The sequence below is a fragment of the Cervus elaphus genome, chromosome 6 (assembly GCF_910594005.1).
Source record: "Cervus elaphus chromosome 6, mCerEla1.1, whole genome shotgun sequence".
Classification (NCBI taxonomy): Eukaryota; Metazoa; Chordata; class Mammalia; order Artiodactyla; family Cervidae; genus Cervus; species Cervus elaphus.
This window is the reverse complement of record NC_057820.1, coordinates 27,722,848-27,747,783: the sequence shown is the minus strand read 5'-3', so window position 1 is coordinate 27,747,783 and position 24,936 is coordinate 27,722,848. Positions and strand designations below refer to the sequence as shown.

At 33.7% G+C, this 24,936-nt stretch overlaps 1 protein-coding gene across 11 annotated transcripts in view; it reads right to left on the bottom strand.

Annotated features, from left to right (window-relative positions):
• The window catches only part of ANKRD17 (ankyrin repeat domain 17), a 162,440-nt gene that overhangs the window by 75,327 nt on the left and 62,177 nt on the right, over positions 1-24,936 (bottom strand). For 10 of the 11 annotated variants that reach the window (XM_043906495.1, XM_043906500.1, XM_043906496.1 and 7 more), the window contains exons 2-5: positions 8,377-8,530; positions 3,296-3,452; positions 491-638; positions 92-239 (exon numbers count right to left, since the gene is read on the bottom strand). In XM_043906495.1, coding sequence (XP_043762430.1) covers positions 92-239; positions 491-638; positions 3,296-3,452; positions 8,377-8,530 — 607 coding nt within the window. Of the gene's footprint in view, positions 1-91; positions 240-490; positions 639-3,295; positions 3,453-8,376; positions 8,531-19,668; positions 19,783-24,936 lie in introns of those variants that run through there. The other variant, XM_043906503.1, reaches the window with a different exon arrangement.

Sequence of the window (24,936 nt, the reverse complement as noted above, 5' to 3'; positions counted from 1 at the left end):
TGCAAAAGCAACACTAATGAGCACTTTCATCTGAATTAATTACTAACAGAGGGTGTTAAGATTTAAATACTGAAAAAGAGGTATGTATAACCTGTTGAAGACTGTGCATTGACATCAGCTTTATGAGCTAGCAGCAACTTCACAATTTTGACATGTCCTCCATTAGCAGCAGCCATTAAGGGTGTAATGTCACCTTTGATCCCCCTATCTTCCACATTCGCATGCATTGCCAACAAAACCTTACAAAAGAAGAAGTTTAAAGGATATTAGAAAATTATATATTCATCAAAATTTCTTGAACATACATTTACATTAACCCTACCTAGTCATATTACAGAAAAAAGCCAATAAACAAAAAAAAAATCTAACAAAACTATTTCTTGAAATGAGCCTGATAGTTGATTTCATTTTATTATTTCCTTAATACCCAGGCCAAATTCTGACAAAACAAACAAAAAAAACCTGTGAGCTTTATTTTGATAATACAAACCTGTGCAAGCTCATAATATCCAGCAGAACAAGCTAAACAAAGAAGGCTCTCCCCTTCCTCGGTATGTTCATTTACACTTCGCCCTTCAATGAGTAACTTTCGCACAGCATTTACATCTCCTTCTGAACAGGCTTCTGCCAAACTGCGGCTATTAGGAGAAGAATATTATGACATCAGGATGTAAGAAAATAAAATATCGCCTGGCATTAAGTATTGATTTTTGAAGTTAATCTGGACAGTAGCACTAAATAGGAATGATTATTTCAATATGACTCATAACAAAAAGAAAATAAAATTATTCAGTTCACTGAGTGGAGTGGGTAGCCATTCCCAACCCAGGAAATGAACCCGGGTTTCCCTCATTGCAGGCAGATTCTTTACCGTCTGAGCCACCAGGGAAGGCTGAGTTTTTAAAATCTACATATAAAAGTCACTCAATTAAAATTATCAACATTACATACTGTTTTCAGTCATGTAACTGAAAGACAGTTTTATTTACTATTTGTAGGTGAAAAAAACCCCAAAATTTAAAACATAAAATTGCATAGAAAATCACATGAAGAAAAATTTGAGTTACAACTATACTTCTGTTTGCACAGCTCAGCCATTAGAAAAATTTTATAAAATTTAATGAAATGGGTAAAACTTTCACTAATTATAAAGGCTTATCTGGGTTTTTCAATTAAGTAAAGGGAAATGAGACAGGAAAGTTTTGAGCACGTACTTTGGACTAATCTTATAAATAACTATGATGCTGGAGAAGACTCTTGAGAGTCCCTTGGACTGCAAGATCAAACGAGTCAATTCTAAAAGAAATCAGTCCCGAATATTCATTGGAAGGACTGATGCTGAAGCTGAAACTCCAATACTTTGGCTACCTGATGCGAAGAGCCGACTTACTGGAAAAGACCCTGATGCTGGGAAAAACTGAAGGCAGGAGGAGAAGGGGATGACAGAGGATGAGATGGTTGGCTGGCTAGTAAAACTGAATGGTAACTAAGGAACAGAACCTGAGGTTAACTAGAGTCAATCAATGAGAAGGATGGTAAAATAAATTAATTAAAACTTAGATGAATGAAGGCAAGAGTTATGAGAAACAGCAAATTCACTCTTGTTAATATTATATAACCTCTCCTTCAGTCTTAGAAATACTATTATACAAAAGACAATTCTTCAATGTTATTTTTTATTCTCTAAATTCATACACAAAAGAATATTCCTATTTCCTCAACTGTTTAAAGGCAATGGCTAAAATGCAGTTGACCCCTGAACAACATGGGGGTCAGGGGTAACCACACTCCACTCAGTTGAAAATCTGCAAATAACTTAACAGTAAGCCCTCCATATATGTAGTTCCTCTGTATCTACCGTTCCTCTATATCTGTGTTTCTGTATCTATATATTCAACCAACCACAGACTGTGCAGCAGTATAGTACTTATTATCAAAAAAATCCTGTGCTGGGAGTTCCCTGGGAGTCTAGAGGTTAGGATTTGGCTCTCACTGCTGGGGCCCGGGTTTAATCCCGAGTCAGGGAACTGAGATCCCACAAGCTCCGCAGAGCAGCCAAAAAAAACAAAGAAGAAAAAAAAACCTGTGTATAAATGGGCCTGTGCAGTCAGGCCTGTGTTGTTCAAGGGTCAACTGTAAATAAAATGGCTTAATGGCTTCTTTTTAATTAAAGGGAAAAAAAGAAGTCTTTGAGGAATCAAGACAGTAACATGTTATTAATGGTTCTTTTCCAGCTGCTTCCCTGGCATTATATTTTTAACTATACTATCCATAATTGTTTTATATACAAGATGATGTGATTTTTTTTACTGCATAACATCATTAGAAAAACTTAAAAGGCCAAGTCACAAAATATTTACTGAGTTCTTACTAAATGTGAAGTATTATATAAAAGGAACTATAGGACATAGAAAGATAACATCCTTCGAACACAATCACATTCAAGTTATGGAAACTAGATCTACAAAATTTTTGAACATTCAAAAACAAATAAAAACCATCCCTTCAAAATGGTCAGAACTATGCACATGAATGGAGAAGGAAAGGGCAACCCACTCCAGTATTCTTGCCTGGAGAATCCTACGGACAGAGGAGCCTGGCGGGCTATAGTCCGTGGGGTTGCAAGAGTCGGACACGACTTAGCGACTAAACCACCACCACCACCATACACATGAAGCGGGCTTCCCTGGTGGCTCAGACCATAAAGAAACTGCCTGCAATGTAGATCAGGGTTCCATCCCTGGGTCGGAAAGACCCCTGGAGAAGGTAATGGCAACCCACTCCAGTATTCCTGCCTGGAGAAATCCATGGAAAGAAGATCCTGGTGGGCTACAGTTCACGGGATAACAAAGACTGGGACATGACTGAGCAACTTTCACTTTTTTTTTTTTCTCATGCACATGAAGTAGAAAATGATATGACTAATTAGAAATCATTGACTTCTTTGTCAGGAAAACATTAAAAAAAAATAATAAAACAAAATCGAAATCAGCAAAAGGTCTTTTATAACATATTGGCAAGAAGTCAGTTTTATAGTCAGATAGGGGTGTTCTGGCTCTGCTACTTGTTATTTATTTGATCTTGATTAAGTTATTTCTTTTCAGTTTTTCATAAATAAAATGGGAATAAAAATAAAATCTATACCTAAGGTTTTTTGGAGTATAAACAAGGTATCAAATGTAAAGTGGTTATTTAGTACAGTATCAGGCACAAAATATACGCTCAGTAAATGTTAGCTATTTTTATTATCTTTAAAACAATATTTTTATACTGATCACAGTAGAAGTATACTTACTTGTCCGACTGCCCTGCATTTGCTGTGCTTTCAGCTCTCATACGAGTAAGTGCAGCAGCAGCTTCATCCAACGCACAACTAACAGATGACGTCAACCTCCGAAGCACTTCAGGATCTGCAAAGGCTTTACCATCAGCCGTAGATAATTTGCCTATTCCTATTATATTATTTTCACACCAATTTGGATATACCCAAAAGGAGAAACAAAGCAAAATTCAAGTTACTTAACTGTTTATGTTAACTTCCAAATGATATACTGGACAGATATACTGCCTGGCCAGAATCTTTTGGGAAAGCACGGTTCTCCAACTGTCTAATAATCTTACTCCTTCTATGTGGTCCATACATGCTCAACTCTGTGACTCTCTGGTTCTAGAAATGGGTCGCTGGTATATGCTGGAACAACTAGGTATCCATAGAGGTTTGCTATACATTAGAAGAAGAACCTATGTTTAAAGGTTGCCAAATTGCCAAGCACTATTTAGCCACTTTTATCATCACAAGGAGAAAAAGACTACCCAAAATAAGTCAACATAGAGGAGAGCAGAGAAATACAAAGGAGATATTACTGATAAAGTTATATTTGATTCATTGATTCTAGCAGTGCCAGAAGCTAGCACCAACCCCATACTTTTGGTATATAGCCACTTTAGCTTAAGAATATTTAGTTGGGCTACTACCACTTGTGACCAAAAAATGGCCTGAAAAGACATTACAGGCTACATAAAAGATAACCTACCTATGAGTATCTATTTGCTTCAAATTACAACTACAACTTAATACACACACCCAAAATCATGTCTAAAAGTATCATGTCTAAAAAAGACATTTAGAACAGCAAATTTTTAAAAAAAACTTCAAAAGCAGAAATGGTTAGTTAGCATGTACATGAGATATAACTTGTTGCTATTCTAGATATTACTATAAAGCAAGCTGATCTCTAACTTAGTTACTATTCTAACTCAGTGGTGCTTAATACAGGCTGCCCATCAGTGAAGCCTTTCAAGAGTTCAGATGTTGAGCTCTCCTGTATCTAAAGATATTAATTCAGATGAAAGTGAGGCCTAGGGATCTACATATTTTAAAAACTCTAAGAAGATGCTGATGTACAACCAGGATTTAAGAACCTTTGTTCTAACTTGAAGATAAAATATGTAATGTTATAAGGGATATTAAGGAACCCCACTACTTAACACATGGTTCATAAACAAAAAGCATTACTGTCATTGGGGAGTTTGTTAGAAATGGAGAATCTCAGAACCCAAAGTTACAAACTGATAAGCTACATTTTTAAAGAAGACCCCTAAATGATTCAAATATAAGTTTTAAAACAAACTATTTAACTAAGACAAAGACCAAAAGGATCTCCCAAATGATGATAATAAACATATTTGGGCAGATTTCTTTTAATAGTGGAAGGGCTCAAGAATATCATATAAGTTTGTGTTTGAAGTTTATAAAAAGTTTACATGGATTTGCTTTTCTTTCTGAAAAGTTCAAGATATGAAATATAACATCTTATGGAATAAATCTGGCAAGAAGCCTTTCTGATTTTAGATGTAACAAATGTAAGGAGCAATCAAATTTAGTGTCTGCTAAATGTAGATGTACAAAGAATAAAAACAGTCTTGGTTTGATAAGACAGATACCTACTGTGTAATTCCTACTACTAATATAAAAAGCCAGCTATAGTCTAAACCTGCTATAGTAGTATTAGTCAATAAGACATCTGTGGTTAGTTAAATATCCTAACATTATTAAGACCAAGCTTACAGATGCATTCTCACATGGGAGAATTAGCGCTAACATTTTAGCCAGCTCTCACTGGCTATCTAACAACTGTTTGTCAATGACAGCAACAGAACCGTTAAACAAGAGAATACATCTGGATCAGTAGAAAGTAATTCCCGTTTTAAGAAGAAATAACATTGAAAACAAAATATTCTATATTAAATTTTTATGAACTTCTTGAATCTTCATAAGATACCTATTTTATAAAAATAACTAGGAAGTAACCTAAGAAATATATAGCAACTTTTCAAATAAATAGTGATTGAAAATTAATCTCACCATTCTGGATTATTGTGATCTTTTTCACTAGTCTTATTCAATTATTAGATATTAATCAGTTGAGATCAAATAAAAGATGCATGACCAGATTATTTTTTTCAAGTTAGGACATTTAATCAATTGAACAACAGAACCATATAACTTCAGAGGAGAGGTGAATTAAAAGATTAGATTTCTTATTTCAAGATTATTTTAAGACAATTATTTCTGCTCTTTTTCTTCTTAGAACTTACTCAAGGAAAACTAAAATATAATAGGAACTTCATCTTTGATAAAACTAGAAGAAATTTATAAATCAAAGATAATATTAATGAATACAAAGTAAAGAGGAGATGTAACTGACCTGGCAAAACAAAGCAAGCAGAACCATAGATAATCAAGAGAAACAAGGTGATTGGCCCTGTAGGCTATATACAGGTTCCAGGTATAAGGGTGAGGTTTGGGTTAGAAAACAGAGAGACTGGCTGAACACCTATGAGGAGCATTTAGACATTTAAGACTCCATCCACAAACTGCACAGCAGATGACGGTTCTCTAAACAAACTAAACCAGAAAGACCCTGGGCTAGGACACATCAAGTATAGATGAAGAAGAGAGAATACTAAATTGAAAATGAGGGTCAGATGAGCATATGCATGATAAACAGTGAGATCCTTGGCCCCTTTTCTACTCTTAGCTCTCAAAAAGCTGGCAGCCAGCATTTCTATTTCATTAGGCAAAAATGTGTGTGTGTTGCGTGTTTGTCGCTCAGTCATGTCTGACTCTTGGACTGTAGCCCACCAGACTCCTCTGTCCATGGGATTCTCCAGGCAAGAATACAAGAGTGGGTTGCCATTCCCTTCTCCAGGGGATCTTCCCGACCCAGGGATCAAACTCAGGTCTCCTGCATTGCAGGCAGATTCTTTACCATCTAAGACACCAGGGAAGCCTAGACAAAAACAGGCAAGAAATTAAACAGCCACAGAGAAAAGACTTAAAGATATTTGACATTTGGGGTTTCAAAGAAATGGAGTGGCTTCTGTGGAGTGGACAATTGTCTGTGGACAGACAATTATTGGTATACTAGGGATTCTAAAATATTCCCAAGAATACCCAGCTCTGGTGTACACACTATATATAATCTTTGGGACTGTGAATTTGACAGATTTTTATCCTCATGATTAGCTTCCCTGATACCTCAGTTGGTAAAGAATCCGCCTGCAATGCAAGAGACCCCAGTTTGATTCCTGAATTGGGAAGATCCACTGGAGAAAGGATAGGCTACCCACTCCAATATTCTTGGGCTTCTCTTGTGGCTCAGCTGGTAAAGAATCCACCTCCAATGCGGGAGACCTGGGTTCAATCCCTGGTTGGGAAGATCCCCTGGAGAAGGGAAAGGCTACCCACTCCAGTATTCTGACCTGGAGAATTCCATGAACTGTATAGTCCATGGGGTTGCAAAGAGTCAACATTACTGAGCAACTTTCACTTTTCCCATGGAATAGCTGACCTGAAGATAACAAGGTTATCTGGGTGGGCCTGACCCTATCAAACATGACCCCAGGAAGAGCAAAGAAATTTCTACAGCTTGTTGGAGAAAAGAAGTCAGAAATTCAAAGCACAAGGATTCTACATGCCATGCTGATATGAAGATGAAGGAAATGTGGACAGTCTCAAACAGGTTTGCTATGCAGGAGAGCAGTTCCAGTTGATAGTCTACGAATATCAAGATCTCAGTCCCATAATTCCAAGGAACTGAATTCCGCTACCAACATAAACTTGGAAGTGAATTTTCTTCTATAGCCTACAGATAAGAACTCAGCTTAGCTGATATCTTGATTGTTAGCTACTATAAAGAAATTGGGAAAAAATGGGAATAAACACAAAGATGAGAAAAACAAAGCAACTATTAGCATTCTAAAAAAGGAATTCTATCTCCAAAGATAGCTCCTTTCAGCTGAAATCTACTTTCATGTAGCATCTTTAAACCTGGTTTTGCCTCTTCGGACAAGAGAAAACAAACAGCTCTCTTGTATTCAATTCAAGTCTCTTCATCTTCAGGAGAATCATTCCCTGTTACTCTTATGACATATTTTTAAATGATTTCACAATTTTCATTTCCCTCACTTTACAAGGTTTTAAAAACAGTGTATGACCCTAAAAGTGGAAGGAATTATACATAGTCAATTCTTATTATTCATGGTAATTATGTTCTGTAAAGTCACTGGGAACACTCAATCAATGAATACTGAACCACTCCTCCAAGAGGAGATACAGGGCTAGGTGCCTGGAAGACTGGCCTGAGCATCTGCATCAACCAGTCAATACATAAGCTTGTTTCATATGTGTTTTTAATATATTATACTTGATTCTTTAACACTGAACACGCAGGTAACAGCACTGTAACTCAAGCTGAAAAGGCTTATCTAATACACCTATTTTCTCCTCAAGGCACATCACAGCCTGCTCACATTTAGAACACTAGAAAGCACTTCAGCATTATACTCGGGAGCCATTTTAAACAGTGAAATTACCAACAAAAGGCACAAAAATGTAGAAAATGTAACCCGAAGTAGATTGTGGAAAGGACACTTGATTATGAGAGCTGACACAAGAAGGCAGAGAGCATCGTCTCAGCAGAAAACATGCACATAGAATAAATCAAAATTTTCACCGTTCTGTGCATTTCTATGAAAGACAGAAAGAGCTGTGAGTATTAATATGGAGATATAAATACATTTTATAAAGTGGATGAGCTTGCAAAAATGGAATTCAAGATGAATATAAACTGACCATATATGAAGTCTCTGTTTATAAGGTTTACAGTAACCTGTCAATTGTATTCTGGCAATGAAAATGTGCTTTCATGAAATGTTCCATGTAATTCTCCAGAAAGTAATCCTTAACTCTTATGAATAGTCTTATACTAAATATCTAAGATCATACATTTATAATAACTAGAAATTTTAAGAGTCATATGAACTTTGGAAAATTAGGTAGGCTTATTATGTATGCAGAGTTTGCAGACTTACCTGCAGCTTCTAATAAAGCTTCCAGTCTGGCTTGTGTTTCTGGATCTACTGTCCTGAGGTCTGCACCATCAGCAGTACCTGACAAAAGTAACTTGGAAGCCGTTTCCAGCATTGGATTTTCCAAATCATCTTGATCCAAAATGAAAGACTCCACCTAGAAAACAAATACCAAAAATGGAAGGAAGGGAGAAATGAAAGGAGAAAAGGAAAGTGGGAAGAGAAACAAACAGAAGAAAAAGGAAGAAGAGAGAAAAATATTTTAACGTCAGTATCAATGATAAATACAATGCAATCCTAAATAATTTCAATGGAATATATAAGCCCACAGTTCAAAGTAGAAAATTAAATTTGTAGAATATTTTAAGAATGTATTATTCATATCGTATGTAATCTATTTGTTTTCCTTACTGAAATCATAGGTGTTTGTCTATTTTCATGGGGGAAGGGTAGCAGATGAGGGAGGTTATGATGTTAATAGAAATGTTTGACTTCGCTAGAAGACTTAAATCAGCTGTTCTCAGGACACCCTTATATACCTGTAAAGTACTATGCTGCTCCCAAAGACTTCCCTTAGGGGTTATATTTACTAATATTTATCGAATTCAAAATCAAACTACAATATCAAAGTGTTAGTCACTTCAGTCGTGTCCGACTTTGCGACCCCATGGACTGTAGCCTGCCAGGCTTCTCTGGCCATGGGATTCTCCAGGCAAGAATACTGGAGTGGGTTGCCATTTCCTTCTCCAACAATATCAGAGATCACATCATTAATATCACTACTGGTTTCATTACAAAAGTTTTTAAGTACTGCAAAGCTGTGAAGCTCAGGCAGATAAAATTTTTCCGAAATTCTAATTTGTGCCTGTAAGCTTAATTTTATCACTAATAACAAATACTGACTGTTTTCCTTAAAGTGATAGGCTCACTTTGATCATTTTTGAGAACACTTGCCAAATGTCTTAAGTTTGACAGACATAGTGTGTCTGTCAGTGGTAGTGCTCTATGTGTACTTCCCATTTTATCACATGGTAGCATTCAAAGGATATGTAATCATATATGGAGATGTCAAAAAATTAATATTTACTGGTTTATCGAGATTATTCTTCAGGTGAAACTGGCTTTTTAATTTTATAGCTGAGTATACGGCGATGACAAATACAGCAACACTAGCACAGTTTGATGCCACGGCCTTATCTACCATTGCTTTCGTATCATGTGCAAACACATCAACCCAGTGAAAAGGCAAGTGACACACTAGTATAGTGATGAAAATGATTTTGACCTTTTGAACATTCTGAAATGATTTCTGAGAACTTGAGAGGACTGCAGATCATACAATGAGAACCACTGATACAGTAACATATACTAGACTCAATGAAAAGAAATATAAAGAATTAGAAACAGCAGCTCTTAAGACTTTTAAGGGAAAAGTTTTATTTAGACATCCCTTGTCATAGTGCTACTTATGAATAGGTAGAAAGATGCATTTTTTTTTTAGTTTGCTGATTAAAAGGTGATAGTTATTATATAAAATATCACTAGCATGATTGGGTAAAATTTATTTCACAAGTTTAAAGTACTTTTAACACTGTAATAACTAAAATGAAATAAATTCTTAACCAACATAACATCAGAAATTCTGTATTCCATTCCATCTTTCAAAGTCACCTGTTTAGCAATCAGACATAAATCCTATTTTTAATCTATACATATTTAATACTGAATGTTAAATTTGGGGGCGATAATGTTTCTTTCAAAATTTCCCTTAAGCTAATGCAGTTTAATGTGAAATAATATTTCATATTTCTAATATTTCAAATATAAATACACAGAGAATAGTCTGAAAATAATCACTAATTCTTTGAAAACTTTCCAGAACTTTACTGTATATTAACTTTAAAAAAATCTAAAACAACTGCTATGATGGGTAGGAGATTTAAAAAAAACAATTTTTTTTAATAAACTTTAAATTATTTCTAAAGGGAGCCGTGAAAGCCTAAGTGTTATATATTAGGAAGTGGACTTTTCACCATGGTTTGGTCATAGAATTATGTGATTCAAAAAACTATAATGGCACTATAGTGGCAAAAACTATGTCTTTCTATCTTTAACCATGGTTCAGAATATGAGTCTTTATAATAAACATTGCATCCCAATGATATTTTCTCTGTTAAAGTATCTACAGGTTTTCAGTACAATAGAAGACAAAAAGGAAAAAAAAAGAGTAAATAACCATGAAAAAAATGTACATAGGTAAAATGAACAGATAAAAATTAAATATTTCAAATTAACATTTTAGAAAACAAAAAGTATCAAAGAGTAGTGAAAGTGTGTTAGTCACTCAGTTGTGTCTGACTCGGCGACACTCTGTCCATGGAATTCTCTAGGCAAGAATACTGAAGTGGGTAGCCATTCCCTCTTCCAGGGGATCTTTGTGACCCAGGGATCAAACCTGGGTCTCCTGCATTGCAGGCAGATTCTTTACCACCTGAGCCAAACAGCAGTGCAGACTGCCAAACCAAAAGTACAAAGCAAAGGTACTAAAACTGTTCAAAGGAGACAATGCAAGCAAAAAAAAAAAATAAATAAAGGGATTTTGACCAAAATAACTAATTGGTATAAGAAAAAAGGAGAAGAAGAAATACAGTATTGGTAGACAAGCATAAAATTTCTACATGCTAAAATATAGGATTTACTATAGGAAAAGTCAGAAAGTTACAAATTAGACCATAGAAGGTATTAAATCTCAATCAAAAGCAATTTCCTGATATAAGGTCCCCTTAACGCCACACCGCATCTTAACTAAGTTTGGTGAAAATTTACTAAGAAAAATACACCTCAATCTTTTCATGAGGCATACTAAGTGCAGAAATATGTTTAATTAAATCAATTCCATAAAAGTTCTTTTTTTTGGCTAGGCAACTTGAAGGATCTTAATTCCTCGGTCTAGGAATTGAATCTGCACACTCAGCAGGGAAAGCCAGGAGTACTAACCACTGGATCCCAAGAAAATTTCCATCCATAAAAGTTCCTACAGGGATTTCCCTGGTGGTCCAGTGGTTAAAAATCCCACCTTCCAATGCAAGGGACTCAATCCCTGGTTGGGGAACTAAGAGTCCACGTATCTAAGACGGGGGAGTACCTAAGCCCTAACCACCAGAACTACTGGGTCCATACGCCGCAACTAGAGAGAAGCCCGTGTGCCACAATGAAGAGCCCATATGCTGCAACTAATACTCCACACAGCCAAATAGCTAAATCAATGTTTTCGAAAGCTCTTACATTGATTTTCAAAGCCCACTATTTGTTGTTGTTGTTGTTGTATAGTCGCTAAGTTATGTCTGACTCTTGTGACCCATGGACTTGTAGCCCTTCAGCCTCCTCTGTTCATGGGATTTTCCCAGGCAAGAATACTGGAGGGGGTTGCCATTTTCTCCTCCAAAGGATCTTCCCAACCCAGGGATCCAGCCTCGACTTTTGGTTGGCAGGTGGATTCTTAACCACTGAAGCCGCCTGGGAAACCCCCACTATTTTTACTACGTGAAGAACCTGGTATTTCAAAAAACAGTAGATTCAAATGCCTATGAAATGCTCTATGAAGATTTTTTTAAAAGGCATACAATGAAAGAAAAGAACAGGAATGGATATCTATTATATCCTGCCCTACCTCCCAATTTATGAAGAAGAAACTAATTTCAAGGATACCATCAGGATCTAAAGACCTAGGTACCATTACTGCTTCATTTGCTACCTATGAGAGCTAAGCAAGTTATCTCATCCATCTCTAAATGCTTATTCTGCATAACTTTGTCATAAATTTTTCACATGACTAATTATATATATATGTGTGTGTGTGTGTGTGTGTGTGTGTGTATATATATATATATATATATATTTTTTTTTTTTTTTTTGGTCTATCTAAACTCCATGGAAATGGGGAATTTGTTTGGAGAACTGGTATGGAGCCACCAGAATGATGCCTATCTCATTGTGAGGACTCAAATAATTCTTGAATGAATAAGAGATGATTTGAGGCTCCTTTCTTTTCAGATTCTAAAAGGTTGTAGTGTATTTGGAGAAGGGGGAGGTAGTTATTTAAAGGTATATTTTCTAGATATAGAAAAGTCAAGTATTAATTGGGTAGCAGGTATGGCAAAATGCTATATTCATTGATATATTAAACACACTTTTATTACTGTTTTTGAGTGAGAGATACTGCTGTTTACCAATATCAGCTATGTAAAATTAAGCCTTGTATCTAGGAACTTACTTCTTTAATGTGAGAATGAAAATATACAGTAACAGTAATACAGAGTAGAAGTGCATAAGGTAAAAAGAGAGAGAGAGAAAGAGTCATAGGAGTTCTGAAGAGGAAGTAGAAGACAACTCCTTCCTTTAACACCAATTCCTCTTCCTACCTGAAAAGATTGTTGAACGACATTATAGAACATGTAGATTTAAGGAGATGCAGTCACAAAAATACAAAAATAAGTAACTCTTTATTCAAAGGTCAACTAAGATACAGGCATGCACCTAGGCATGAACCTCCTTAACATGTCCTTAGCTAAGGAAACTCAGATTAAAAACCAAAATACAATTAGGCTAGATTCAAACCTGACTCATTTTTATCACAGTATTTCTATAGAAAAAATTCATTTTCAATCACAGCTAAGTTCTGGAACATTAAAAATGGTTTGAATAATAAATTCACATAAATATTCTGAAACTCCTTAGATGAAATGTATAAATAACTTTTATGAAGAGGGGAGAGACAGAAGGAAATGAATGTCTTTATTAAATTCATTCTTCCCTAAAGAAAATAATCTGTCAAAGTTATCGATATTCAAAGCATGACAATTTAAATTATATCTAAACTACTTTGGATGTGCAGTTTTGACTAGCTGGATATTTTATAAAATGGTGTGTGTGCATCAAATTCTTGTCTAATGCAAAGAACAAAATGCACAAGTCTTAGAAATCACCAGGTTCAGTTTATTGCTACAAATGAGAAAACAGAAGCACAGGATCTGTATTTAAACAGCAATTTTCTAAACATCTAACAAAAAGAGATCAGTTATACAATTAATAAGTTCCAATATTCTTTCCACTAGTAAAAGAGGCTGCTGTTTCGCTTTGCTCTAGAAAAGCTAACTTTAAATTCTGTACTTAAGGGATAAAGCTGCCATCACCTGAACCCAATGTTTAATTACAAAAAGTAAGACAACTGAACATTATATGCCCCTAATTTATGTAACATAAAATATACAGTACCTCCTCTGAAGTACTGTTGCCTCCTTGAATTAACTTCTAGTGTATAAAAATTACTAAGGCAAGTATGTGGAACAACTGAAATTGGGGCTTTTCAATCTTGGCATTGCTGACATTATGAGCCAGAGAATTCTCTGTTGCTGGAAGTGCCCTACACGCTTCAGGATGTTTAGCAGCATCCCTGGCCTCTACCCACTAGGTGCCAACAGCAACCCTATCAAGGCTGCAACACCAAAAGCATCTGCAGACAGTGCCACTGTCCCCTTGGAGGAAATAACAAAAACAAAAAATTCTAGGGATGGGAAGCTGAGAACCACTGAGTTAAACAGAAGCAAACAGAAACAGCTAAAATACAGAATATGTTTTAAAAGAGAGAGAAAGACAGTAAAAGGGAAGAACTGCTCTAAACTAGAGACAGTCTAGAGACATAACCAGCAAAATAATACAGACCTTACTTGAAATTTTCAAGGCAAATGAAGAAATCTGAACATGAGTTGGGTATTAAATAGTATAAAGGAATCACTCTGGTTAGATAAGAAACTGCTCTTAATATTTTAGAGATGCATGTTGGGAGTATACACAAATACTGTTAGGAATTTGCCATAAAGTATTTCAGGAAAACAAAAGTTGTGTAGCAAATTCTTGATAATGCTAAATCTGAAAAGGAGATTTACAGAGGTTTTATTTCATGAGTCTTTATACTTTTGTGTACACTAAATCCTTTTAGTTTTAAAAATTTCAGGGTGATGCTTTACTACACATGTTGCTTTTATTTAAAAAAAAAATCACTCAACAGTAATACTATCCAATTAACAAAGTATTTTTTTACTTTTTCCTCAAAATAAACTGAACACAAATGCTTAACAATAAAAGCCAAAGTCTTTTTAACAATGGTCAGAGGTGGACGAATTTGTTAATGCTATTAATGTAAGTCCGAGTCCTTGAATACTCAAAACACAAAGTCATGTGAAAATATGGAAATAAAGGGTCATCTGGACCAATTGTGAACATTAGCATAACATTTCAAACTAACTCCTCTTCAGAACAAATATATTATCACTGCTATATTAGAGAACAGCAGTCCATTTTATAGTGTAATAAACTAGTATTCACACCAAAGCATAACGTGAAAGTGAAAGTGTTAGTCCCTCAGTGGTGCCTGACTCTTCGTGATCCCATGGACTGTATAGCCCACCAGGCCCTTTTGTCCATGAAATTCTCCAGGCAAGAACATTGGAGTGGGTTGCCATTCCCTTCTCCAGGGAACTTCCCAAGTCAGGATTCGAACCCAGGTCTCCAGCATTGTAGGCAGATTCTTTACCATCTGAGTCACCAGGGAAGCCAAAGAATAAGGATATAGTATATTCTGATTAACTAGACATCATATTTACAAATTCCATTCAATTTAACAAATATTCACTGCCAATTACATACTATGTGCAAAGTAGTGGGACAACCAAGGGAGAATGGTAATACAAAATGATTTTTTAAATAATCAATGCCTCCCACGAATATTATATAAAAAAGGCAACTATAAAGGCAACTCTATGTACAAATAGCTAACTGTATCAAACCAGACTGGAAAACAGTACTAAACAGATACTAATAGAGACTGTAGAGAGGAAGGAAAAAACAATTCCAAATGAAAATAGTAAAAAGAATAATGCTTAAAGAAGATGGAGTCTTTCAGTATTGTGTGGAGAAGTCCACAGTTTATATGGTAGCTTCTGAAGGGTTTAAGCATTAAAATAATGTTTTAGAAAGACAGAGGCCACGTGAAAGATGGTTTTAAACAGACAGGACAACAAACATAAAGAAACCAATTAGGAATTATCAATCATTTGATCAACATATCAAATGAAAGATTATGCAAAGTAGGGACAGGAAAAAGAGTCAGTCTTAAAGAGTAAACATAACTTAAAAAATGAGAATGTTAGCAACTACAGAATTTGGATATCTTGAATTTTAACACTCCCATCCTCCTATGTCATCACTATCACAATTTATTACTTTTTTTTAGTTGTTCTGAAAATTACCCTCCACTTATCACTGAATGTCAATCACTGGTAATCTGAATTTCAAGATAATATCAAAAGGTCACACATAAAAAGGTAAATATAGAAAAAGAGTAATTTGAATCTAAGATAATTTTATAACACTGATTGAGTAATTCTTAATAGTTTACACCATATCTTTCAAACAAGCCCAGAGAAACACAGTATGTGTTCTTAGTTCTTTGAATACAGATTATACATAAAATAAGAAATATATAGTCATCATAATTATTCTCTTCCATACATGATCCTGAAGCCTAATAAAAATTTCTTTGCTCTGTATTTTTTATGGTCTTAAAGAGGGTAAAATCCAGCTAAAATAGTACAATTCTTAATAAAGACTAAACTATTCCAAAATTAGTATATTTGGGATACACTTCTCCAGTAGTAGTAGAGTCACTGAACACTGATTTACATATACATTAAAATAAAATAAGAAAATAAATAAGAGCCCACTTAAAAGTTCCTGGAAAAAGAATATCAACGAAGAGCCTGACATTATGGTACCAGTATCTTAAGATTAAAATAAATAAAACTAAATAAAACTTGACTAAAATAAACTTATATGATTGATTTACACCTACATTCTTTCATTCATACTTATCTATTCTTCTAATAATTTTCAGTTAAGATCTGGGAATATGCTAAGAATCAGTGGTATAAAGAAAAACAATGGACTGTTATCACAGAGCTCAACAGTACAATATGACTTCTTTTCTTATGCTTCAAAGTACTTATCTGCCTGCAATAGCTCACTATAACCAGTTTAGTGTGAAAATTTGGAAATTATAAACTTTATAAAGTGAACAAATTACTAATGGTTAAAATAAGTAAAAATTCTATGGAATTCTCATATCTAGAGTTTGTAAGTGCATTTTTTGCTAACAGAATTAAAGATACATATTATTTCAAAGATTTCCTTAAATCTAGTAACAGTACAAAGCAATTCAGTTATAAATTTAGCCTACTTCTGGTATATATCACTATTCATCAATTATCATAAAAAGAGCCTCAAAATAAAACAATTTCTTGTAAGATGCCATTAAAATGTACATGCAAATATTACATACACATACAGATTAAACACACACACACATACAGATTACACACACACAGACACAGACACACACACACCCTAGAGTTATAACCTGGTAAAATTTACTTCTCAAATACAAAACTAAATGCTAGAAGACAATCTGAGAAGAGGTGAAGCACAATTATTTTTAAAAAATTCTAAACTGCAGAACAAAATAATTTTTAGACATGCAACTACTTTGAAAATTTGAAAACCACAAACAGTCCTGAATTTAGAGAATTTATGCCTTCAACAACTAAAATGAATCCAAGAAAAGGACAGCCTTGAAATCATAAGACCAAGCAGTTAAAAAAGAAATTAGTAGAATATAATCTATTGTGAACATTTCAGGTAGCTGTTAATGGAAGCAACTAGTCACAAATACTGTTTAAATTCAATCAAATGCCTTCTGAAGAACAGGAAGAAAACATATTTTTCAAACTGGGAGGGAAACAATTTTAAAAACTCAAATTCACTTAAACACAAGGGGGACAGGGGGTGGGATAATAAGAAAATGCATCTTTGCTACATTTTAACTGCGAATGCATTAAGATGAAAATGCACCTCAACTGTTGATGTTAGGAAAAAAACCAAAGACCCAAAGACTAACTTAATATAAAAGTGAGTGGAAAAGTCTCTTATTTTTAAAAAATGACATATAGATTAGGATTTAAAGAAGAAAAAAGGAAAAAACTCAACTACATGGTACTACAAGAGAAAAGATCTAAAATTTTTTGTCATAAAAGTTGAAAACAGGTGTAAAAAAGCAATCTTAATCAAAGGTGCCATTATTAACATGAGTAAAGGAAGAATTCAAGGCAAAACATATTACATAGAAAAAATATTTATAATAATAATAGATAATAGAATACACTGGGAGTGTATGACAGCTCAACTTCTATGTACCCTGACAATGCAACACAGAAACATATAAAGTAAAAATATTATAAACTTAAGCAACTTGAAAATTCACACAACTTAGTGGGAAACTTTCCAAATACCTATCAGAAAATGAGGAAATCAAGTAGACTATACAGATATGGACAATTCAACAGTAGAATTAACAAACTATACTTATATTTCATAATGAAACAGAACTTAGTATTATCATATGAACAAAGAACATAGTCTTTGAAAGCAAATAAAAACCTGATTATATCTTAAGCAAAGGAAAATCTCAACAGGTTTTTTAAAAAAATAACACAGGATACATCCGAGGTCCATAAAGCTAAAGGAAACTAAAAATTATCAATAAAAGGATAACATTACACTTGAAAATTTTAAAAGAAAATAGCCTACTAATGAACTCTTAGACAAAGTGAAAACTAAAACTGTAAACAAATCATTTCAAATGGGATTGGTCACAGTAATTCTTAAAGAAAAATTTTAAGCCTTAAATATAATCAGTATAACACAAAAAAGGTTTAAATACATAAAAAGTTTCAAAGATAAAATACAAATAAAAATATATCATATATAATTTACAGTGATAAATACAGAAATGAAGAAATTCAGAGAGATAACAAAAGTAATAAATAAAACCAAAAACAACTACTTGGCTAAGTCTGACAAGAGAAATAAGCCTTTAACAAGTCTGATTATGGAAAACCAGAGAATAAAAAATACAAGGAATCATTAAAATTAGAGAACTAAGCACAATTGATACATAAGTAAATGGGAAAGTCTAAAAAAAAAAATGGATGATTTTCTAAGAAAAGAAATCATCAAAATTACCTCAAGGAAAGGTAGAAATGTAATAGAATATATCCACAGAAGAAACCTTAACGATAGTTATATATCTACCTTTCAAAAGGAACATAACATTATCATATTATTTACGAAGTTAATTTGGCAATTGTATAAATAGTATACAGCACGTACATGAAAGGGGATCAAGAAAACATGAAACACAATCATATGTGATCTTCCCCTACCTGGAATGCTTTTGCCAATGCTTTCACCATTCTTCAGGTCTTAGTTTATATTTTACCTTCTCAGATGATAATATCAGAGATACTCTCCTCATTTCTCTACCACACCATTCTCCTTATTTCCTCCACAGTACTACCACAGTCTAAAATTATCTTGTTCTTGAGTACTTGCTTATTATCTCTCTTCTCCATTTAAAAAAGAGAGGAACCAATCAGACTTACTCAGCGCTATCACCAGTTTGTGGCAAAGTTCCTGGCACAATGCAATACAACATTACAAGTATCCAAACACTTGCTGAATAAATACTAAAAATGAGAAACACTGTTACCAATATTAGGCAAATATAGTAATGTAATTCACTACATTAAAATGCTAGAGGTGAAAAGAATATGTATCATTGTAACAAAAACACATGATAAAACATATTATATACTTTTAAGCCAAGAATGATACTTTTGTTCCTGACAATGTATTTTATCAGAAATCTAAGGCATATATAAACATAGAAGTTTAAAAATTAGACGCATTCCATTTAAATCAGAAAAGATGTCCAAATCAGAACTAGTAGGGAACAGGTCTGGAAACCTAAGCAAAGCAGTAAGACCAGAAAACAAAACAAAAAACAGAGAAGTATAAATACTGAAAAAGGAAACAACAAAATGCCATCATTTGCAGAAAACGCAATCATCCTTCTAGAAATTTCAAGAGAATCAACTGACAATTAAGTAAATAGTAAGATCAACATACAAAAATCAGTAGATTTCTTATATACTAGCAATAACCAACTGAAAAATAAAGTGCAAAATGGAAGAAAAGATGTAATTCACGGTAACAACAAAAACTATGAAATACCCAGGAATAAACCTAACAAGAAAAATGTAAGACCTACATGGAAAAAAAAAAAAAAACGATAAAATTTACTAAAGGACATAAAAGAACACCTGAAGAAATGGAGAGGCATACCATGTTCCTGGATGGGAAGATTCAATAGTGTAAAGATGTCAATTCTCCCCAAATTAATCTGTAAATTCAATGCACTTCCAATCAAAATCCCAAAGGGATTTTTAATGGAACTTGACATGTTGATTCTAAAGTTCATCTGGAAGAGAAAATACACAGAAATTGCCAAAATTTTTTTGAAAAAGACAATGGGGAGGGGTGCCCTACTAGATGTCAAATATAAAATGATAATCATCAAAACAATGGAGTATTAAATCCAGAACAAACATATTTTGGACTTTTAAATTATGATACAGATGACACTTCAAGTCAGTGGGAAAAAAAGACATTGTTCAATATATTATTTTGGGAGAATGGTTACAAAACTGGAAAAATTAGTTAGGTCTCAGCCATAAAACAAATATTTTAAAAATTCCAGATGAATTAAAATCTACTAGAAACATAAATAAAACTGAAGACATAGTAGGAGAAAACATAAGAGGCTAAATTACTATAAGAGGGCTTTTCAGGACAGATACAAAACCTAGAAGCTAGGAAGGAAAAGATTGATAGATTTCGACAGTATAAAAATGAAAAATCCAAAGATTCCATAAAGTAAGACAATAGACAGGTTAGCAGAAAATGTTATAAAATATGATGGTTATATTAAAAACAGAATTTTAATGAAATCCCAAAATTTCAGTAAGAAAAAGGCAAACCCCACAATAGGCAAAACGGTATGAGTAGGCAATTTATACAAGACATAACAAATGAACAACAAATATGCTCAACCTCAATGGCAATCAGGTAAACACAAATTAAAATGAGGTATTATTTTTTATCCATTGACAGATAATGCCTATTTTGGGGAATAATATGGTAGAATCTATAATCAACATTTAAAATGCAATTTTCATTCTAGGAATTTAGATTGCAGAAATACTTGTATATGTCAGCAAAAAAAAATGTACAAGAATGTTTATTACAGAACGGATTATAACAGAAAAAATTACATAATCCATATACCCATCAACAGAATAATAGTTTTAAGTTAAGAAGCAATGAACCACCATCTGAAGAAAAAAGTAGATCTACATATAAAGACTTACACCATGACTATTTAAATGTACCTATTCTATTCTTTTTGTCCCCTTAATTTTCATTTCTTTAGACTTCATTATTTATCTTTATGAAACTTAACAATGCAGTGACCTTTTCCAACTTGTTTATTATTGTATTTGAATATAAATTCATTTAGGCAAGGACCACACTTTGTTCCTTGCTCTTTCCTTTGCAAACAGAACAGGGCTTTAAAAACATGAAGCTTAAACTCAAACACATTTCCTGAATGAACACACAAACACTGATGTTGAAAGGTATCAATATTACATTTCATTAGGTGAAAAATGTAAGCCTCAGAAAAGCAGGCATGGTATATGTCTGCTTAAGTTGATTAAAAACAAAATATATGTATATTCAAGAAAACAAACATTTCAAGATATATAACCCAAGTGGTGATCAAGGAGTGAAATCAACCAGAGAATTTTACTTTTCTCCTTATCTGTACCCTTCTATACTCTACCGCTTACCTTATAAAAATACCAATAAAAGGACCACATAGTTTTCTACTGTGTAATCTTAGCAAATAATTTAATAATTTAGATCTTCAAAGAAAATTTAATACTTTAAATTTTAGAGCCTCAAAAATATCAAGAAGAAAATTTAATACTTTTAATTTTAGAGCCTCAAAAATATCAAGAATAACTTCTTTCCATATTTCTAACAAATTACAAAAGAAGTATCAAAACAATTTGTATTATTTTGAGGTATATAGGATTAACTTGCTAGTATATGTAATTCAGTCTGAAATGCACATGCAACAGAAATACTTTTTAAGTAAACAGAAAAAAAAAGTCTTGTCATCGGGCTTCCTGGTGGCTCAAATGGTAAAGAATCAGCGTGTAATGTGGGAGACCTGGGTTTGATCCCTGGGTTGGGAAGATCACCTGGAGGAGGGCAGGACAACCCACTCCAGTATTCTTGCCTGGAGAATTCCATGGACAGAGAAGCCTGGCGGACTACAGTCCATAGGGTTGCAAATGGTCAGACAGGACTGAAGCGACTGAGCATGCACACACTAGCTATTAATACGAAGATAAATTAACATTTTTGTTTTACTCTGAAATTCTTACTGGCTAGTGAATGATGTTGAGCATCTTTCCCCCTGTTTAACTGCAATCAATGTATTTTATTAGCCTGCCAGGCTTTTCTGTCCATGGAATTCTCCAGGCAAGAATACAAAAGTGGGTAGCCATTCCCTTCTCCAGGGGATCTTCCTGACCCAGGGATCAAATCTGCATCTCCTGCATTGCAGGCAGATTCTTTACCATCTTGAGCCACCAGGGAAGTCCCATATAAATCTATGGATATTGGCAAATATATAGTTACATAATTTCACCACAATCAAGATAGATAGTATTTCTTATACTCAAACATTTCTCCTGCTCCTTTGTAGGCAATCTCTTACCACCATCCTAGTAATCATGCTTTCTGTTACTTTCATTTTTCTCTTTTCCAGAAGGAAATGGAATTATTCAAAGTTTTGAATGCAGCCTCCTTTACAAACGCACAATGCCTTTAAAATTCATCTACTCTACAGAACTCATCGCATCAGTAGTTCATCCCTTTTTATTGCTGAATACCATTGCATCATACAGATATATCTCATTTTGTTTAGTTATTCATTAATTAATGGACATTAGAATACTAGGCTTTATGTGGACATGTTTTCATTTCCTTTGGATAAATACATGAGAAAAAAATGCGCTTTTAAATTTTTAAGAAAACAGCAGACTTTTATAAATGACAGTACCATTTTGCATTCCCACCTGCAATGTATGAGAGTTCTGGATGCTTTGGATTCTCACTAGCATTTGATATTGTCAGCTTTTTTTTTCTTTAATTCCTCCACTCTAGATATTAATGTAGGGCTTCTCAGGTGGCGCTCGTGGTAAAGAACCTGCCTGCCAATGCAGGAGACATAAGAGATGCAGGATCAATCCCTGGGTCGGAAAGATCCCCTGGAGAAGGGCATGACAATCCACTCCAGCATTCTTGCCTAGAGAATTCCATGGACAGAGGAGCCTGGCGGACTACAGTCCATAGGGTTGCAAATGGTCAGACAGGACTGAAGCGACTGAGCATGCACACACTAGCTATTAATACTAAGATAAATTAACATTTTTGTTTTACTCTGAAATTCTTACTGGCTAGTGAATGATGTTGAGCATCTTTCCCCCTGTTTAACTGCAATCAATGTATTTTATTTCATAAAGTATCTACTAAAAAACCTTTTCTTCATTTTTTATTCAATTGCTTGTCCCCTCATTATTGAGTTGTAAGAATCCTTAATGTAGTCAGGATACAATCCTTTACCAGATATGTGGTTTGCAAATTTTTCTACAAGCTGATGGCTTGTCTTTCTGTTTTCTTTTCAGTAGCTTTAGAAGAACAAAAGTTTTCTAAGTTTGATAAGTTCAAATTATCATTTTTGCTTTTATGTTTGCATTTTTTGTGCTCGATCTAAAATATTTTTACCTAATTCAAGGTCACAAAGATTTTCTATGTTCTCTCCTAGAAGTTTTATTGTCTTACCTTTTATATCTAGATTTATAATCTAATTCAAGTCAATATTTGCATCAAGTGCAAGTGTGAGTTAAAGTTCCTTTTGTAAAAGTATATCCAAATGTTCCAGCACCATTTATTGAGAAGACTATATTCTTGGCACCTTTATGAAAAATCAAGTGGTCAGACATGGATTTCTCTATATTCTATTCATCTACATGCCTATACTTTCATCAAAATCACAGTGTCTAGGTTTAATATAGCTTTTTAACAAGTCTTAAAATCCAACTTTGTGCTTGTTTTTCAAAACTGTTTTGGCTATTCTAGAGTCTTTTCTCTATAGATAGTAGAAACAGTTTGTCAATTTCTACCAGGAAAAAAAAAAGAAAGGCCTGGTAGAATTCTGATTGGTATTATGCTATAGGCCATTTTCGAGGGACAAAAGGGAAGGGAATGACATCTTAATAGGATTGAGTCTTCCAAATTATGAATATAGCATATATATTTTCATTTATTTAGTACATCATTGATTTCTCTCATGAATGTTTTACAGTCTTCAGTATATAAATTATATATATACTTTTATTTATGCTTAAGTGTTTCATGATTAACACTTCAAAATGGTTTCATTTTCTAAGTGTTCATTCCTAATATATAGAAATATGAGACCCTGATAAAACTAATTAGTTCTAGTATACTTTTTTATAGATTCCATTAGATTTTGTACATAGACAATCATGACATCTGTGAAGAAAGATATTTTATAATATGTTTCTTTCCAATCTCTGTGCTTCTTTCTTTTCTTCTTAACTTACCCCACTAGGAGCTCTAGTACTATACTGAGTAGGAATGATGAGAATGAACAACTCTGCCTTGTTCTCAACCACAGGGGAAAAGCATTCATTCTCACCATTAAGTGTGACATTAATTATATGCTCTTTAAAAATACCCTTTATCAAGTTAAAAAAAATCCTCAGCAAACGTAAGAATTCTCTTATGTTCCTAGTTTGCTGAAACATTTTTCAATAATGCATGCTGAATTTTGCCAAATTCTTTCTGTATGTATACTGGGACTGTAAAACAATTTTTCTTCTTAAGTATGTAAATATAGCGAATTACACTGATTGATTAGCAAATGTTAAATCATCTTTGCATTCCTAATACACCATTTATTCATGATGTATAACCTTGCTTGTATATTGCTATATTCTGTTTGATAATACTTTGTCAGGATTTTACTCCTCCTATCTTGGTTTCCCCAAGGAAATCTTTTTAATTCACTGATTTTATTGTCTGCTGGCAAACAAGAAGTAGCAGGAATACAGTCTGAGTCACACAGTGTTCCCACAAAAGTTCTGTCTTCATCCTAGGAACAGGACTATTTTGTAGTAAGTTAAGCAAAAATATGATAAATATCTTAAATTACAAAGATTAAAATTAATTATCATTTGAATTATTAAAAGAATCTTTATGACCAATTCAACTCAGTAGACATTCTTAGCTAATTAATTTGGATGAGTCTTAATAACTCCTGGGTTGTAGGATATATACCTTTACTAATCTGTTTCCACCACAGCACTTCATACATCAAATGTCACAGATACAGCATATTTTACTTATTACATTAAAATGTTTGAAAGAAATTAATACATTCAATTTTCAGAAAGA